This window comes from Notothenia coriiceps, unplaced genomic scaffold (genome assembly GCF_000735185.1).
Source record: "Notothenia coriiceps isolate Sejong01 unplaced genomic scaffold, NC01 NC01_scaffold00030522, whole genome shotgun sequence".
Taxonomy (NCBI): domain Eukaryota; kingdom Metazoa; phylum Chordata; class Actinopteri; order Perciformes; family Nototheniidae; genus Notothenia; species Notothenia coriiceps.
Window position 1 is genome coordinate 419 of NW_011363223.1, and position 19,955 is coordinate 20,373.

The following is a 19,955-nucleotide window of genomic DNA, read 5'->3' on the forward strand; positions in this document are numbered from 1 at the left end:
AAGTGCATTTCTTGTGTTGCCTTCAGGGCTAATCAGTCAGTAAAGAACTGACGGACCAGCAGACTTCCAACACACACACACACACACACCTCTAAGGTGACGGTATATGTGGTTGTCTTATTGAGCAGCATTGTTTTGTCCTCTAAGCTAGAATAATTAGGAAATGTTGAGAAAGTTATTATGCACAACTTAAGCTTTATTTATATTTGAGTCATTAAGTTGAATCTTATTCCAAAATTTGAATAAACTTCCTTGCACCCTTTACTTTGGGAGCACACCACACCCTCTGTTATTTAGGTATTTATTTGTTCAAAATGCAGTTTAAATTGTAACAAATCAAGACTTCTATAACAATTAACAGAAAAAAAAGCTTTCAATTGGAGAAAGTAAAAATTCTAAGGGATTTAAACTAACATTTACTTAAAAATGATAATCATCTGCACATCTTACAACTTTCTAGCCTCAGGTTAATATGTGTTAACCATTAGGTGTCTTCTCTAAGTCTGTGGTGTTGTATCAGCTGACCGTTGTAGTTCAATGTAAGCATGTCCTTGTGACCTTGTGTACTTTCGACAGAGTCGTTTGTTCAGCCCGTGGCGTGTACTGTACATTCAGTTTACATTTCGGAAGTACGCTCTTTCAAATATTTATCATAGTCCTTTGAATTTAAAGCCGTAATTCTGTATATTTTATAGCCAATTATATTCTCATTGCACTCAGACTGTAAGCCAGAGGTAATCAGTCATGGTCACATTGTGTGCAGCTTGATGGATGATCACCACATGGTCTGAGGGTATGATATCGGACCTTTTTAACTCCAGTTAACACTGTCCTCTGAGAGTCATTCCAAACCCTCATTGCATATTCATGATTTATTCGCCATGTGTATGGATAGATAAATCAAGAGGACCCTACACCTTCTGAATCGGAGTGCTACACTGACATTGACATTTTTGTGTGTATGTGTAGGCGGATCTGAGGATAACGTGCTGTGGATAGCGATGGCAGGGACCCACCAGATCTGGGCTTTGTTCCTGGATGATGGGAAACTGCCAAAAGGAAGGTGAGAGACTGGTGCATGAGCATCATGGCCGCCTGGCAGCAGCCACTAATAAATCTCCTCTCAGAAAAGCAAACAACATTCATTCAAAAGATTAAAACAGAATCAGAATCAGAAACAGTTTTATTGCCAAGTAGTTTCACAGTTAGGAGGAATTTCCCTTGGTGTATATGGTGCTTACATAAATAAAATCAAAGATGATAAATTGTAAGGAAAGGACCAAAAAGTTAAGCGATTATAAAAAAAATAAACGATTATAACAATAAAATATAGAGAAATATTTACATTTACAAAAAAAATACGCACAGTATAATACAACCAAATAGATTCAAGGCTTTTATTGTCATTTGTTCATAGCTACAGTGTAGTTATGTCAAAATATAACCTTTGCAGCAAAATATATTGAGGTGGCTTATCATGTTCTTCATTTGTTACGTTGTTAACAGTGAGTCCAAGGCGGGGACGTGCGTCCGGTGGGCCGGCAGCGGCAGCGAGGAGAACCGGAACAACTCTTACCCGCACAAGGCCGGCTTCGCCCAACCTTCAGGCCTGGCTGCGGCCCCCGAGGAGCCCTGGAGCTGCCTGTACGTGGCCGACAGTGAGAGCTCCTCCATCCGCACGCTGGCCCTGAAGGACGGAGCCGTCAAGATGCTGGTCGGGGGGGAGAGGGATCCACTGGTGGGTGTCAACATGATGCTGATGATTTCTTATTTTTTATTATTTATTATTTACATTTTGTATTTCATTACAAGGCATACATATTCAAATTAGCACTTAAAGGTGGGGTAGGTTATTCAATTCAGAAACACTTTTTGTTATATTCCATGGAATGCTCTTAACATCCCGATGGCAATGAATACATTAAGTGTTTTGACAATAAATACATAAAAAAAATTCATCTGTGGAAGCCGTGGCGCTGTAAAAAGCTAGTCCAATCATCTGAGCCTGCCCGGCTAAAATAACTGGATGGCCCACCTGCCTGTCAGTCTTCCATCTGTGCACAAACTTATCTCGTGCCCTCATTGGTCATGTGCACGTCCGTGTGTGTTGGAGGAGGGGCTCTGTAAGGAAGTCTGAAGGAAGGGGCAGATTTTTTCCAGTTGTGTACTTTCAAATTCAAGCGCACTCGAGCTGGTTTCTCCATTCTTACCTACCCTACCTTTTTTAAATACATACAGTACATTAACTACATAACAATTGACAAATCAGGTTAAGAAAGGGAAATAAAACACATTGATATTAATTTATTAGATATAGTTTACACATATTGGGTACAACATTAATACTCATGCGTACATTAATTGTCCACCTGGTCATTATAAATGTTTTGTGTTCTATCATTTACCCATTTTTCCCATCTTTCATCAAAGATATGGACTTCGTTCTTAATTCTCATGGTTATCTATTCCAGCACAATTAATTGACAACATTCTTCCCTTGTGATTTAATTTAGTTATTATCTTTTAACCAATTCCTCGTGATTTGTTAAATCCTTTCTATTCTTATCACAAGGTCTTTTTTCCTACCTTATCTCTTTTCTACGAGATACCTTTTTAGTTTACATCATGATTTATATTACGGTGGTTTATGAATAATACATTTATACAAACCAGCCACAGAGGACAAGGACAAAATGAACCCCAAGTGGCTGAAATTAAGTTTGCCTTTTTTGTTAATTTAATGTCCATAAATTACCTTTTACATAGTGTTTTCTTCCTATTTATGTAAAAATGTAATTAGCTATCTAATAATATCTTCGAGGATGCCATGCACATTAGTTAAGAAATCCAAAGCAGATTGCAAGAACAAAATGACCTCTCATGCTGTACCTTTAAATGACAATATGACTCTAACCTTCACAATAATAAACTACATTGGCAATTATGAAGAAAAAAGGTTGCACCAAGATTTGGATCACTTCCACGCAAGCACAAGGACTCAGGGCCATTTCTAAGAAGATAGAAAACTGAAACAACGCCTCAAGACGATTCTTGGTTTGAACTTTCCGTTCCTCACCGTTCTCCTGAAGTTGCTTGAAACAGTCACACACCGGTGTATTCTTGGAAAGACCCAAGAGCTCTGATCCTGGTGGTAACCCTGGAGACCCAGGAGTAATTAACTGGACAGTCCTAAACAATAATTAACTTCGTTTGTTTACAGTTGCTCAATATAAAGTCTGGAAGGAGAAAGATTTCATTAAATAAGGCATGGACTTGAGGAAGAACAAAAGTGTTTGCTCGCTTGTTCACCTGAAAACCAACTGACACATTTACAGAACCATATATATAATCCGGCAGTACAAGTTTAACGACCAAATAAATCAAATTTAATTTTAGCAAAGTTAAAGGGGCAAAATCTATTTAACCAACATACAGGAGACATGCCATTGTAAATATGATGAAGTTACTTCCCTGGTAAAATATGAAGAATAAATGAAAAATGTGTTCATGAGTTTGCAGGTTTTTCTGAAATGACACGACCACAGAGTGCAGGTGTTGGCTGCACTTGCTTTTGCAGCTTGGCAAGGTGTCCCCAGCGTAGTTTCAGCTCACAGGAGATTTTTAACACCTCAGTGCGGAGACCGGCACAATACCTGGTTTTAGACAAGTCAGTCCGATTCAGTGTTTCTGTAAAGAGCGGGCTTACATCCTCTCTTAACCCCATTCATCATCTCGACATAATGTTCAGCTTAGCAGAAGGCGAGGAGAATGTTTTTCGAAGCGGCAGCTCTTTTGTGAGAGTTAAAGTCCGGATACAATGTTCCTATTTTTGAAAAGTTCAATTTGGACTTTCAAACAGGGACAGGTTCAAAGCTTTGTTTGTGGATCAATTAGAAACTGAACTTCTCTTTTCTTTTGATTTCTCTTGAGAGAACTCCTCTGTTTTATACCCACCTGTGTTTGCTGCATTACAAAGCCATAATGAGCCAGATGGAAGAAACATATTTTATAATGATAGTATAGCAATCAAATCTGTATGTACATTTTTGGTTTTTGTTATCAGTGTTTCCTTTCATAGCCTAAGCGTTTACAATGCCTGTATTTGTATGCATTTATAAGCTCAAAGTCTCGATCAGTAGAAATCTTTGTATGAGCAACGTGTTGTGTTTCCGTGCTTATCAAGCGGTACTTTTCCCAGTTTTTCTGTCTGAATTTGAACACTTCCTTCACCAGCAGCTGCATCCCAAGCTGACCCAGAGGTCACATTCCTGCTGACTTCATAACAAACACATTTCTCTTAAGATTCAGTTTTCTTTTTAGCTGCCATTGTTTTCTATCAAATCAAAACAGTAAAGGAAAATATCTTGAATTCTCATAAATGTTAAGAAAGCAAGTGCTAAAGCAAGTTAGGTTGCTATCTCCCTCTCAGCAGCCATTGTTGAGTGACCTCAGGGAGAGTCAGATATTCTTCTGTTTATACAGCTGAGATCAATCAAAAGCTGTTTATTTCACAAAGTAATTCATTTATCTGTTTAGGACATTTATCCCTGAAACAAGACGACAGGACAGTTTTTACTCAACTCAAGAATATTAACTAATCCGGCCATTTGTTAAAGATGATTCTGGTATTTCTTACAAATGTGGAGTATTTACTATTTTGAATCTGTTGCTGTATGAATGATTTATACACCTTTTTAAAATAATGAAATAATACACAATTATTTTAAAGGATTCATCTTGAATTTTCAGAAGAAAGCTCTTTATCCCAACGGTTAAATGGCTTCTTTATTCTTTTCATAAAAGGTTTTAAATAAATTAGAAAGGACACTTTGTTCTTCGACCAATGTTGAATTTACACATACCGTCAGGTCACAAGTTACCGTTTGGGTGTTTTTTTGTGTTTTCATATCTTTGTTTTGATCTCTCCTGAACCAGAACCTTTTTGCTTTCGGGGATCTAGACGGCAAAGGAGTAGACGCCAAGCTGCAGCATCCTCTCGGTGTGGCCTGGTCTCCTGAACAAAGCCTGCTCTATGTGGCCGACTCCTACAACCACAAGGTAACTGTTGCATGTCACAAGGCTGTAGTTCAAAGCTGGACCCATGCTTTGGTCGTCGTAATGCTTTCCTTCAGGGATGTTGAATGGACAAATCTTTTCGATCCAGACAGGAAACATCAATGTTGACCTTTTGGTGTCTGTGTCCTTTTGTTTAGATCAAGGTGGTGGATCCAAAGACAAAGCAGTGTAGCACGTTAGCAGGGACTGGAGAGGCTGCAGATACTGCGGGCCCCGAGTTTAACACATCCTGCTTCAATGAACCTGGAGGAATCTGCATGGGGGACAACGGCAAAATCCTCTATGTGGCAGATACCAACAACCACCAAATCAAAGTGCTGGACCTGTCCTCCAAGACCGTTTCACTGGTGTGTATGAAAAGCTCTTTTGATTTTGTCCACATGCGTGTGATTAATCCACCCTTAAAGCTAGAGGTGTCTGGATAAAAGGTTACAGAGAAAGGGCTCCACTAGTGCCAATAACTTTCTCTTTGTTCTTTAATCGAAACACCCAAATGTCTCTCCTGTCCAGTTCCCCATCTCTACAGACTGCACTGACTCAGTACCTTCAAAGCCTACAAAAGCTCCTACGCTGCCGAAATCGGCCGCCAGGAAGGAAATGCCACCAGTGGTCGTGTCAGCTGGCCAGACTCTCGTCATTTCGCTCACTCTGACGCTTCCCGAAGGAACCAAACTCACCGAGGACGCCCCCAGCTGCTGGACTCTCTCAGCTGAGGGTAGGACAATCGCTGTTACCAATGCCATGCATGTCAAATGTATATTCCCGTTTAAGTACTTCTCCATTTATCCGTTAAAGGCGACTTGACCTTACTCTGTTACATCTGCTGCGCCTGTCAAATGTCCATAGTGAATGCAACACTACTCGCATTAGAAACAATAGGTTATTGATTTCATCCATATATACAAAGGCACTCCTCTCAATTATCGACACAGCTGTCAGCTAGTTTAAAACATAATTTCTGTGAGTTGGTTAAAAAAGCTGACTGATGAAGAAAGGGTTTTCAAAATGAATTTACTGGCTTCATTCATGATCTCACGCTAAAACACTGAGGCTTTCTACGGAGAAGACATGGAAATAAAAGAGCATGAAAGCCTTGGATTATAGAGGAAGAGTATAAAGGGAAGTTACAGATGAGGCTTTAGTGGTACTGTTGTAGCCTGACATGCTAACGTTTGAATATTATGTTGAGTATGTACGTATATGAGTTTTTGGTTTTGTAAAGACACAGACAAATGAATGCAATTTATTTTAATGCTGAGTCCAGGCTTTTACTACAGCACACTGCTTCAACATGCAGAGAAATTCAAAGCCTGCTGTTCCAGGTTGCTAAACTATGATTGGACGACTACTGTTCAGGGGAGGGGTTTATCAGGCAGTCGATTCATCAAAGGCAGCTGGATTTGAAAAAGACTTGCTGCAAAGGTTATATTGAGGGGCAGTGGTTTGAATTTAGCAAGAAAATAACAGTGAACACCAACAAATCCCATTTCCATACTTAAATGTGCTGTTTTAATGAAAGTGCGTCATACATTTTTAGCAAAGACCCGGCTATTGTTTGCAATTGTTTTTAAAAGTTGTTTTTACACGTGTCATGGCAACCCAAACTCTGCTCTAACAACTCTGTTCTGAATAGGAGCCTCTCAACCTCTCCTTCTCTGCTTTATTTTGGTCTGTGATCCATGGTTCTGTCAGAAAACGCTGGAAGTGAATGATGCTTAACCCTCCTGTTGTGTTCACTGTACAGAAAGTCATTCTCACTCTGCCGGCCCACGCCTGGGATTAAAAGTCCTTAGTTGGAGGATGGAGGAATATTTAGATCAGTCAGGGACTCAAAGTGAGGTTTTGCATGGCATGGGAAATGTAATATCTGATTTCTATAGCTTAAAACTATTCAAAAGGTTTTTTTCAACATTCAGCCAGTAGTCTAAAGCTGAAGGGATTTGCAGACATCATGTTAGTGAGCGGTGATAGTCTGTTCATTAGGTTTGAAGCGAAACAATTTTCCATCATTGTGAGCGTCGCAGCATGCAGTCAGCGATATCAGAGGGTTATTTTTAGAACATTTCGATAAGACGACATGCCTTGCTTCACATAATTAGCTTCCAGGCTATGTTACTCGATCCCCCCCCCCCTGCTGTCCGATTATGCCCGGTCTAGACTTACGTCGATCAGATCAGAGCGGTGGCAGGAATTTTAATGGATCAAGTTGGAAGTGCACGGCGGATTTAAATTGTTTTTTAGTGGCTTTTTAGAAATAGCTACCCTGGGACCTTATGTTAGGCATCAGCTTCATTAATCACCACTGGCATGGATTTGACGGTTTCTCTGGCATAATATTTTCTCACAGTCCGAGTTCGAGCATTCCCTTTTCAACTTTCATTCATCATTCAGTCGGCATGTCTCTTCAGATGTGTGTTCTGATGCTAAAAATAAAGCCTGTGTTTCAGTAAATGTATGTCCTCTCCCTCACTGATTCAGTTGGCTTTTGTGAGGGCGATCTTGTAAAAGAATCCATTTGTGCTCAGTCTGGAGACTCTCAAGTACACGATGTGCACCTTGCCCAGTCAACCATACATTTAAGAACATGGAACATTGTGAAAATAAGAATAGTTTTTTCGACCTTCATTGTCATTTGGTCTACCGTTTTGGTAAACACGGACATATATCATATTGCGTATTATTTAATGATATTCATGGTCCCCAGAGGATGTATCCTAATGACTGTGGTGCGCAATCAGTTTAACATCTAACTTTATCCAATACTTTTGATTTCTTCTAGTGCTAATAAGTTCATATTTGCTCAAATGTTGGCATAATACTTGCTTAATATTAGCATAAAGATGTTAGCTTTAAGCTAAAGACAACTAGCCTAGTGTTGTGGACACTTTATCCGTTACTTGATGAGCTTGATTGCATCAGACTGTTGGTTTTGTCCCCATGAGAGCATTAGGATTACAAAAGTGTCCTTCCTGTTTTCCCAGGTAACGAGTGGCTGCTAGACGAACCTGTGGTCACCGGTGACATCATGGATCTGTCGAAGCCGCTCTCCATCTCAACCAAACTTCCAGCAGTTATAAAGGACTTGAGCAGCCACCCTAACCTCACTCTGAGCGTTTGGGTGTTCTACTGCATGGAGACAGGTACAACTTGTATGATGAAAGCAGCCTGCTTCACCCAGCCCCTTCAAATAAGTGCCGATCCCAAAGAGGAGGAAATCACTGTGGCGTTGGCTCATGTTTTCTAAAATCTCTTACATGTTTTATCCAGCCCAACACCCTTTTTGAGTTCATTTTTTCTAGAAGAAAACAATGAATGTCACTTTTTTTAAGAATGTGATACAAACCTTATTTTCATCGGAATTTCAATTGAAACTACTCCGGAGCCCCCTCTAAGAAACATAATGCATCAGTGCTGTGAGTGACAGTTATTGGTAGGAATGCAAATAGTTACACCCCCAGGCATGTTATAAAGGACAGCAAATACAACTGCTGCCTGAATAATTATGTTTATATGATGGTTTATTTATGCAAAAATTCCTACAAGGACAGGCTGTACTAGGCTTCTGTAAGAAAACTGCCAACATTTTCTATTTTATATAAAACACTGTCACAGGGCTACATTAATGCAGAGAGTAAAATATATCCTGTGGATTTAACTTGCAACGTATTAAGAATATTTAATCAGCTGATGATGGTGTCAGTGGTGTCTAGACATAAAAAAAGATTAACATTTAATGATGGAGGATTCAAAATACTTCCTAACATAGCAAAGAAGAAGCCTGTAATTAGCTTGATATTTTCACCTGATCCACCAGATGTGAAATTCAAAGAGTACACGGTTTACATTCCAAATAATTGTAAGCACAAATTCTGGCAAATACAAATTAAATGCCTTCTGTTCAAACATAAAACATAAATTCTCACAAACATTAAAGGAGCTTTTTCTTTTAGTCCATTCATAATTCCAAAGTAGTTTCTCATTCTGCTTTTGAATGCTAATGAGTTATAACAAAGGGGGAAAAAATAAAGATCTTTTGAGGGTGATAAAATAACTTGCAGGGACTCAAGTAAATACCATCATTAATATATTTGAAACTTCAGGGTATTAAACAAGTTTCTGCTATTTCTAATTGAATAATATATTGCCATGTCTGTGTGTGGTTGCTTTAGTCAGCTTGATGGTGCCTTCAGGCGCTCTAATACATCTTGCGTAAACATTCATCTACTGAATGTCACTGAAGACAGACCATTCATTTTTACTTTACAAAGTTCACACATGTATGTTAAAGCTTTTTCCTGTCTCCTCTCCATGTATGACTGATTATACTTATTATTGCTATTATTCACACAACACAAGGAGCCCTTTTGCTTAAGTTATCTAAGAAAGAAAAGTGCCTGTTTTTGATAACTGGTGAACTTATGACACCGAGTAACTGCTGCTTCTGCACTTTGAAGGATATTGAATTAAGAAAAACATCTTAAAATCTCTCTAACAAGCATTTATCCGCTTCATATCCCCTCCTTAAAAGGGAACGCAACAAGAAAGAGAAGTATGCTTTACCGTAACACACTGTGCTTTCTGTTGTGTAGCGTACAGTAACATAATCATTTTCCCTTACTGGTTTTCTAATTTATGAGCTGTTGTCAGAAGAGGGTCTGAGAGTGCTTGGTTGAGCATTTCTGTCATCATGTCTCACAACATAATTGTCATTGTAGGAATGTTTTTATTTGGTTTGGAAGTGCCTTGCAAAAAAGCTGGTTACTGAAAGGACGGTGTGAATGAGATAATCTAAACTGTATCAAAAGCAATAAAAACCCACCTCTTTAATGGGAAAAGGTTTTATTCCCACCAGATATTTATTTCTAATGAACTGCGAAAGATTATAGCTCAGCTGTTCTATCCCTATGGCGTTTTTTTAATAAACAACAATGAGCTTGACTAGCTGCTTGTGGGCATTGAGTTTCTTGATATTGTTTTCAAACCCTCCCTTGATTCCTTCTATTCTCTTAATGCTGCACTTTGAGAGTAAACTCATTATGTTGCTGCAATTCCATACAAATTATTGTCATGTCAGATATTTCAAGCGTTTGAGTAATGAGTATCAGTCTCAGTATCTGGTCACATAGCATGACAACATTTATATTGAAAGCAGCTCTGCTATGTGAGATAGGATCAAAAGCTTCACTAATGAGCTCGGTCACTCCTAAATGGTCGCAACCTCAGGAGAGAGAGACTTCCTGTTTACAAAATATGGCAAATACCTCACATTTGTCTTGTTTTTTCCTCCAGAAGCAGCACATTCTCCCTTTTTTAGATTAGTAATGAGTAATGCCTGCTATTACTACGTATAGCTTTATTTAAACATTACAGCCTGAATGCAGGAACGTTGTGTTTTGTTTTACACTCCATTAAATACAAAATGAATTGAATGTACGGCATTTCCTCGCTAGGATTGCCAAAATACAATTACAGAAAAGAAACGGCTGAGATTTCTAGAGTAATGTTTTTCTTTTCCCAGAGACGACACACATTACCACTAGTCTGAGTGGTGCAGGGGACAAAATAAATTACTAGTGTCACCTTATATTGTGTCAGGTTCTAGTGGATTACCCACAGAACAAAAGTGTCCCAGGATAGGAGGAGTCATCAACGATCAATCAGCACTCTTGAGGTGATGGAGGACAATACATTTCACAGACAAGGCCCACAATGTTCCTTCTGTTCACATGTGAAAAGACAAAAACACTTTCACCAACTGTCTGTGGCACTCAGCCTAAATATTATACCTTTCTACCAAAGATTGAAATGTATATTAAAATGCTAATAAAATATATCTTTATTTTGTGAACATGTGCTTATTGTAGTTGTTTCATATCCTTTTTACATATACATAAGGCTGTAGAACTTTGCAAAAACCACACATCAATTTGACAGTGTCTGCTAAACATTAGATTAGCAAACTGACATGGCAACGGCATCAGTTATTGTCAAACAAGTTACTATAAAACCTCAAAGACTTACATTTCTGATAAGGTAAACATGATAACACAGCGTACTGCATGTCCAACCATTCATTAGTGTTAAAGAGTCTATTATGAAGTTGTCCAGAGTAGTCGTGCATTTAACGCAATTTTAACAAGTCGTATGGATGAATCTGTTTTTAAACATGTGATTACTTTGATAGGATCAGTCTGGCAGCGGATGAGATAATCACTTTAAAATTCATAACAAAGACAGAGAAGCACAACAGGAGATATTATCAGGTCTCTCTCTTATTTAATCTTTTTTCTATCCATTTGCCCCCCGCCCCCAACCACAGCTGCTTCCCTCGCTGTCGTTCTGGCGGCATCATTAACCCTGTGAGATTGAGCCGCCGTCTTCACTGCCAGAGGCCACACACACACACACACACACACACACACACACACACACACACACACACACACACTCAATTAACATGTGGCACAGTGATAAAAAAAGGGAGATTTTCAAAGGTCATGGGTCTGCCATCAGGAGCTTTGCAAACGACAACCTATTTGGTGATATAACAGATTGATATTCATTTAGAAGGATGCAAACCCCTTAATTTAGCCACGGGGATTCTGTTTCTGGGTGATCAGATAAAAGCCTCCGTCTGCACGCAGCTTCTTTTAACAGCACAAAAAATAGCTTTTAGAAAAGCTTTCCTCAGGGCATGTTACTCTTATGACCCTCATATGATGCATGAAGCTGACACTGGTTGATTGTTGCTGACCTCTTAAAAGGTGTTGTGTAAAAAATAAAATAAAAAGATGCTGATTGAAGGTGGCTGGAGCTATGAAATGTAAGTTACAGGGTGTTTGTTTAGAAGTTAAAACCATGATGTTTGCTGAAGAGGAAAATCACAGTTTCTAAACGAGTTTTAATTGCCGAGTCATGTGTTCGCTTTTCGCTGTGGCTGAGTGAGCTCCATTAAGATCATATCTTTGTAAGAGATAAGATATTACCATATTTATAGCTTTTGTGACAAGTGATTTATGATGAATAGAGCTGCTGAAAATGTTTACCTGTATTGACCTCTGCTCAGAAACTCCAAACAGGAAGGCATCATTTCAGATGATGTAATCACCTTTGACCTTTGGCTCTGTGCAGGTGTTGAGGTCAAGCTGCGAAATCAAGTTTAACCTACTGTTCTACCGCTCTTTATGGTGGCATGCAAGACCTACACAAAGATATGTGGGAGTTAGGAGCTGCTCAGTGCGTGGAGAGCACTTTGCTCAGCTTATTCTCGCTAAAGTGAGGGAGCAGTTGCACGAAAAATGTAAGTTCTGAAAAACAAATATAAATGTAGCCTCTTAAACAGACCATTACTCGTGAAAAATCGACTCTTGCCCCAAATGGAGCTAGATTGGCATGGTTGCCACGCAGTCCATATTGTACCAAAAATAACAGCCAGTTTCTGAAATGGGACTGAGCTGTCCTTCCTATTTTTTAAGAACTGCATTTCTTAGGAACCCCTAGAAGTCTGATGAATAGGTTTTAGCTTTCTCCTATCTCGGTAAGAAAAGCCTGGTAGTCAAATATTTTACATGACTAAAAGCAGTAATACCACATTCTAGAAATACCCTGTTACAAGTAAAAGTCCTGCAAAGATACACATTCAATTAAAGTAAAATGATGTACAATTACCAATTTCCAATAATATCTGTACACCACTTCAATGTTAGAGCTGGTTAGAGTAGAGCTATAAAACACAGTTAGATACTGCTAGCTTGTGAATTCACCAATGAATTTCTATATAATATTATCCAAAAATAATATATCATAATCTATTTGTTGATAATATTCAATATATTATTCTGATGCTCTCATGTTACCAGACATTTCTTTGTGGCTCTCACTCTGAGATGAGCTTTTTGTCAGCTTGTGTCAGCTTGTGTCACAGCCTCTGGCTCTGGGTCGTCAGGTTCATGATATTCAGCACACACACACACAAGGACAAGAAGCACTGTGTCGCCCATCTTTGTTTGTGGTATGTGTGTCACGAGGCGATGCAAGTTCTTCCACTTAACGGGTCATCCGTCCTTGTGTGTTGAAAGTCTTGTCATTAAACTGTAGACTAAGAAAGGCTGTCTTCAAAAGCAGGTAATGTGCACAATAGATGCCGCTGTCTTTTTCCTTCCTGCAAGAACATTAAAAAGGGGGGGGGTTACAATTGGAGAGCCAGAACGAGTTAGATCTTTAAAAGTATCCAAGCAGGAGGAGCTCCATTTGGCCAAATCAGCACACTCAACTTTTCAATCACTTCTCTAAATCTTTTATTTTTTTCTCCTCTGTAGTTTCTTATGTTGTTTTTCAGTTATTTTATCTTTGTGTTACATTGTTTCAACTGTATAACATGTCTGCCTTATGTTCCTCAGCCTAAATTGCTGCTTTGTTCTGCTGGTTGTAGGATAAATCAACCTTGAACTTATCTTGTAAATATTGAACAACCTTAATATGTTTAACACATATTTTAATGAACCTGGCCCTGGTTTGTCCCCGATTGTCTTAACCCTTGGCTCATTGTTAGGGAGTTTCATACAGAGCAGATCTGTGGTGGGGCCTGACCACATAACTGTGGAATGTATTCTTTGTGATAAAAATATGAAGTGAACAAGTAGAAAAACAAATCTTGTTTGTGATGGCAAGCGATGAAACCAGTGAAATCCATAAAGTTATCCTGGTGGATTTTGAATCTCCATGTTTGGCTTGTCATGTTCCCAAAGACAGGCAGACTCTTTGACAAATATCAGATTCAGGATGTTGTTACAACTCTTGCCATAAATGTCCTCCTCTTCCTGAATGAAAGTGTTGCTTTTCAATGTAGTACATTATAAAAACATGACACAAAGGTGACGCTGAATGAATAATTGTTGAGGTTCAGGTGTTGTTTGCTCCCTCCACTTTATTGTTTTGACAATTTCTCCTCTGAGCTGCTTTGATTGGTCCTGAGGAGCAGTGATGTCACCGCCTGCTTCGATGTGCCGGGCCAGTGCAGCAGCTCGCGTAAGCTGAGGGTGAGATAGGACCTCCAGATGGAATTGGCTCGCGACCGGAGAGGAGCTGTGGCTCGTGCGACGGCGAAAAAGTAGAAACGACTGCCTGGATGAACTGGATCTGGTCCCGCACACAGCGCAGCAGCCCGTCATGGGGGACGGCGGCGCGTCCTCGCAGGTGAACCTCCAGAATGCCTCGGACGCACCGGGCTCCGCTGCGGCCGCGTCCGAGGAGTGGATGGCAGGGATGAGCCTATTAATGGGTCTGATTGTCGTGTCTATCGTGTTTGGGAACATCTTGGTTATCGTGGCCATAGCCAAAACGCAGAGGCTGCAGACCCTCACCAATGTCTTCATCGTATCCCTGGCCAGTGCGGACCTCATCATGGGGCTGCTGGTGGTGCCATTTGGCGCCGCGCTGGAGGTGCGCGGCTCCTGGATGTACGGCTCCTTTTTCTGCGAGTTTTGGATTTCCGTGGATGTCCTGTGCGTCACGGCCAGTATCGAGACTTTGTGCGTTATCGCCATAGACAGGTACGTGGCCATCACCTCTCCATTCCGCTACCAAAGCTTGTTAACCAAAGCTCGGGCCAAAACGATGGTGTGCGTTGTGTGGGCCATCTCTGCGCTGGTGTCTTTCCTCCCCATCCTGATGCACTGGTCCCGGGACAGTGTGGACACTGCCTGCTACGAGGACCCTGAATGTTGCGACTTTGTCACCAACAGGGCATATGCCATCTCCTCATCTGTCATATCTTTTTACATTCCCCTGCTTGTTATGATTTTTGTTTACGCGCGCGTGTATAGAGAGGCGCAGAAGCAACTGAGGAAGATTGACAAGTGTGAGGGCAGGTTTCACAACACCTTAACCGGACTGACTTCTAAGTGCAAGAAGAGGCCGTCTAAAATCCTAGCGCTCAGGGAGCAGAAGGCGCTCAAAACGCTGGGCATCATCATGGGGACGTTCACCCTGTGCTGGCTGCCCTTCTTTATAGTCAACGTGGTGCGGGTGTTTTGCGCAGAGGTGGTGGACAAAGACCTTTTCGTGTTCTTAAACTGGCTTGGGTACGCGAACTCAGCGTTTAACCCCATTATTTACTGCCGTAGCCCGGACTTCAGGAAGGCTTTCAAGAGGCTGCTGTGCTGCCCGAGGCAAGCCGACCGCAGGCTGCACATCAGCTCCTGCGACCTGTCCCGGTGCTCCGGGGTCTTCGTCACAGCTCTGGAGCCCGGAACGCTGGGGCTGTGGACGGATTGCGCAGTCTTGGACAACAGTGACAGCAGCCTGGTGGGGACGGCAAAGCTGTCTCACTCTGAATCACAGCTGTGAAGGAACACATTAAACCTTTGTGGATTACAACAGCCCGGGAAATTATGGAGGCGAAAGCAGACGCTGGATCATTTTGAAATGGGTTTTTTTTTTTTTTGGAAAGGTGTGCGCAAGAGATCAGAGCATTCGAAATCTCCAGAATTTGAAAGCCATATTTTAAAAGAGGCACCAGGTCCAATGTTATTTCCAAGCTGCGCAGGACGGTTTGTTTAAAAAATATCACCAGGTGGCTCTGGTGAACCATAATGCACTTTGCCATACAACATAAAGTGAATTGCCACTTATTTCAAAGAGCGCACGTACGCTGTGGTTTATTCCTGATTTCCTTCTTATTTTATTGGATCAACAGTTCAACGATATTGATGATAATATATAATATATAAGGGGGAGTGCATTTATCGTTTACGTTAACCCCATGTTCGTGATCGGTCACAATGTATTCTTAAAATGACCCACTGTAATGATGAAATGTTTTTTATTTAAAAGCGTTGGACAGGAGAGAGGTATTTGTTGGAGTGGCTGTACTGTAGTCATGTCGTGCTCACAATGTGTTTTTACCTCACTGCTGTCGGCAAGTGCAATTTGTACGACATGTATTTGTTTATATTAAACATTTATGTAAATTATGTATTTATTCTGCGATACCTTTTACAATCAGCAAGAGAATGGGTCTGATTCCCACGCCCTTTGTACATATTGTAGTAGGCCTATGTGGTGTTTAGTACTGGAGTGAGGAATTTTAGCCTCTTCCATTGTCTTTCTCATTTAAGCTTTACATGCTGTTGTGAGGTTTGTGTGTTGACTCCTGTGAAATAAAAGGACGTTTCATTGTTAATTACTGTTTGTGATTCTTTTTGGAATGTCATTCTATTAATGGTTGGACCTGCTGTGAGCATCTGAAATCTGATTGGCCTCTGTGGAGAGAGATAAGCAAGGAAATCTGATTTTTAAACAATGGGGTTATACCGGCATAGACTGTATATATAAAGGGTCATACACATTTATGCTCAGTCATATGGTTTTGTTTACATGGTTAATCTTTTTTTTCCGAACAGCTGAGCCCAGGTCAAGGGTCAATCAGACATAGCACATCTGCACACAGGCAACTGTATGGTTGGATTGAGCTGACAAAAATAATTATATATTTCAACTATAGGGTTAAAGCTTTGCTATTTCAAATTCAAATTACTATTACTTTGACTATTGGGAGGAAAATGTTGCATGTTACATTTAAGTACCTTTTCCAAAATGCATTTAGATTTTGTCATAAAGTGCAAAGAATTGTGTGATTTTCTACATTTTAAAACTTTTAAGATGTACTCCTGCAATGCAGCATTGCACTTGTCTTAGAAGGGACTCAAAAGGGACAGATTTCCCCCCCAATTTTTTTTTAAAACGTGTGCAGCTTAGGCCAAGCATGACTTTTATTAACTGGTGTGGGTGTGTGGTTGGTGTGCCCAAAACACGTGATCCTACATTTCCAATTGATGCAAAATGATGCAACTGGAAAGCACTTTTCATCAGACCCTCCCTGGGTCCTGAGCCCACATCTCCAATTTGAAGAGCATGTTTTATACATTTTCTTTTAACTCTCAAGCCCAAAATATGAAAAACTAACAGTAATCATGTCATCAGAGTTATTTTATTGCACTCTTTTCACAGATTGAACAGAATAGGTCTCACTGCAGGTGTATCATACATCATTATTTTCTGAAACATATTTACATACTTATGTGTAATATTATTCATTTGTGCCAAATAGGCCGAAATGGTTTGTGTTTTCTTTACTCTCAGCTGTATACAGTTATGGAGCTCAATGAGTAGGCCTATGCTGTTGTATTATTTACATCACTCTGAAAGAATATAGAAAAGTGTTTTAGTGACAGCTGGCGTTATGAAGTGACTCTTACAAGAATGATTGCTTTTACTGGGATATAAATCACCCCTTAAGCTGAACCTCTCTACAACACATTAGCATGATGCTTTCCCAGAAGAGCCAATAGTTGTACATTTCAATTAGACCACAAAACCTGAATGGAGTTTAGCTCAGCCGTTTTGGTTAATGAACATTGTTTAGATATAATTGGCTGGGTCTAATGTGTGTGAAAAAAAACAAAAGAAAACAACAGCGGACCAGCCAAAATCATTGATGGCCCTTGGCAAAGTCCCACTTCATTATTAAGCAGTGTTTGCTTGGCAGGAAGTATGTGTTCGCTCAGATTAGCAGTGAGCTCACAGATGGAGGAGCTAATCAGCAGCTTTAAGAATAATTGTCCCAAATTGCATGAGTATCAGTGCACATTTTGGCTGCTCCAAGTCAAAGGAGATGAACTGATATCACTGTCACCACAGCAGTAACTGCGGGCACATGTTGGATAACAGAAATGTCACTGGTTAGTGATATACCTCTGGTGTGTTTTACTGGATTATTGTCGATCAACTATGCCTCTATAACTGGGTAAAAACCCTCAAATTAGTTACATATAAATGTTTATGTATATATATTTACATCATATTCTACTATATTATTTTGCAAATTGCCTTTGACAGTGTGGATGTACAGACCAAGTCCCATGGCTGGAATCTTCTGGATTATTGTAAAACTATTTTTTGATGTGGTCAAGGTGCAATCATGTGCCCCATTAAAAGCCCAAATGTACAGCAATAGTTGGACATGTTGCTAAGTACACTCATATGCTTTTGTTGCCAAGAGTTTGGTGAGAAGACTGATAACACTACACTATCTAAAAATGTAGCCACAGCATCCAGTTAGCTTAGCTTAGCATAAAGACTGGAATCTGGGGCTACCAGCTAACCTAGGTCTGTAAATTAGCATTTTAGTCCGTATGCCAGCTTCATAAAGCTCACTGATAAACATGTTGTATATCTCTTCTGCTTATTCCATATAAAACATAGTGGCGGTGGAGGCGGGTTTTGTGACCAACTATCTCTTGGCTGGGAGTCATTGCCAGCAAGCAGCGGAGACTCTTGCAATTGCCAAGAAAAAGATTTTGTTAGATTTTTGCTAGCTATTTACCGTTGCTTAGTTAACTGACTGCTGGCTCCAGCTTCATAATTATGGCACATACAGTATGTGAGAGTGGTATCATCTAATTGTTAGTTGTTAGACAGCAAATATGTGACTAAAATATAAGATTGTTCATAGGTGTATTGAATTTGGTCCTGCTGAAGCGTTGTCAAAGATATGCATTGTCAATGGACATTATACAAGACTAGATACAACTCAAGGTGCAATCATACATATTTCCATATTCCCGATAATCCGAATAGAACATGATTTAACAGCAGAATCAAGTCAGACATTTTGCATGAACTCCCAAATCACCACATCGCTTTTATACTTTAAAGGAGTGTCGGGAGGTTTCTAATCTGCTCAGGCAACAGTTGTGAGCTTTCTCAACCCAGTATCATGGCATTTTGTGTTCACCAACACGATTTTTAATCTATTGATTCGTGTTCACCAACACGATTTTCCTCTTTTTTTCGTGTTGCACAGCACGATTTTAAAAGCAATGTATAGTCTCATGGCATTACGTGTTATAGGAAGACCGGAAGCTGTGTCGTCCATAAAAACATGTTCTTACTCAATAGAACACAAATCAATAGATTAAAAATCGTGTTGGTGAACACGAAATGCCATGAGACTGGGTTGTTCATTCAGTAATCTATGGAATGAAGCTCCTCTCGTCAAAATCATGAACATTTTCTCCGCCAATTAACGCCTCTAGCCATCTGTACTTAATTAAGACCAACACAAACATAATTATCGTCTACGAGAATTAAATACATTGTGAATACGTTATCTTGTCTTTTCCCAAATGTTATTGTGATACTGATGCTAAGACACTATGCCTCATTGGTTGGATTCAGGGGCGGACTGGGGGGAAAAAGTGGCCCGGGGATTAATTGACAGACAGGCCCACTTAATGCGCGGCATGTATCGGCCGGCCGGCGACGAAAGTATGTTACTTAACAAAAAACCCTATGCATTTAATGTTATTTTGGACCATTATTCATATAGTAATCACATTACCTGAGCCCTTGAGTTGCCTAGAGCAAAATAGTTACAGCATATATTTAGTGATTTTAATGTTAAAAGATCATTGATGCAATAACATTTTGACCCAATTTGCCTGACTTGACACATGGAATAAAACATGGGCGTAGGAAGCATCCTCAATGTGGGTGAGACCATTAAACAGGGGGTGTGGGCAGGTGGTGGACCTCCTCCTCTAGGGGGATCCGGGGGCAAGCTCCCCCGGGAAGATTTTTAAATGTTGAAGTTAAATGCATCAATCTGGTGAACTTTTAGAGCAAAATTAGGGACTAAATCTATGGCAGTCGGTAGGGGCTTGAACTGTGAGCCGTAGGGTCGCCGGTTCAAGTCCCCGACCAGACCTACATTTGGAGTGTGGACTTCTACTTGGAGAGGTCCCAGTTCACCTCCTGCCCTGCCGTGGTGCCCTTGAGCAAGGCACCGGACATCCCCCTTCCCCCCTCACTCCCATTGC

The 19,955-nt window shown here is 40.2% G+C and overlaps 2 protein-coding genes across 2 annotated transcripts; both read left to right on the forward strand.

Moving 5' to 3' along the window:
* Positions 1–969: 969 nt before the first annotated feature.
* LOC104959603 (NHL repeat-containing protein 2-like) lies at positions 970–10,014 on the forward strand (the record flags this gene model as incomplete). The annotated part of the gene is made up of 6 exons (XM_010787512.1): positions 970–1,063; positions 1,507–1,738; positions 4,936–5,058; positions 5,214–5,423; positions 5,587–5,791; positions 8,058–10,014. Coding segments are annotated over 6 exons (1,127 nt in total), but the record flags the coding sequence as incomplete, so codon positions are not given.
* A 4,077-nt stretch (positions 10,015–14,091) lies between these two features.
* adrb1 (adrenoceptor beta 1) lies at positions 14,092–16,258 on the forward strand. The gene has a single exon (XM_010787510.1). The coding sequence runs from the start codon at positions 14,245–14,247 to the stop codon at positions 15,421–15,423; it is 1,179 nt and encodes a 392-aa protein (XP_010785812.1). The 5' UTR covers positions 14,092–14,244; the 3' UTR covers positions 15,424–16,258.
* The last annotated feature ends 3,697 nt before the right edge of the window (positions 16,259–19,955 follow it).

Excerpts from the sequence above, each read along its gene's own strand:
- adrb1 (XM_010787510.1), top strand. The coding sequence starts at position 14,245 with ATGGGGGACGGCGGCGCGTCCTCGCAGGTGAACCTCCAGAATGCCTCG.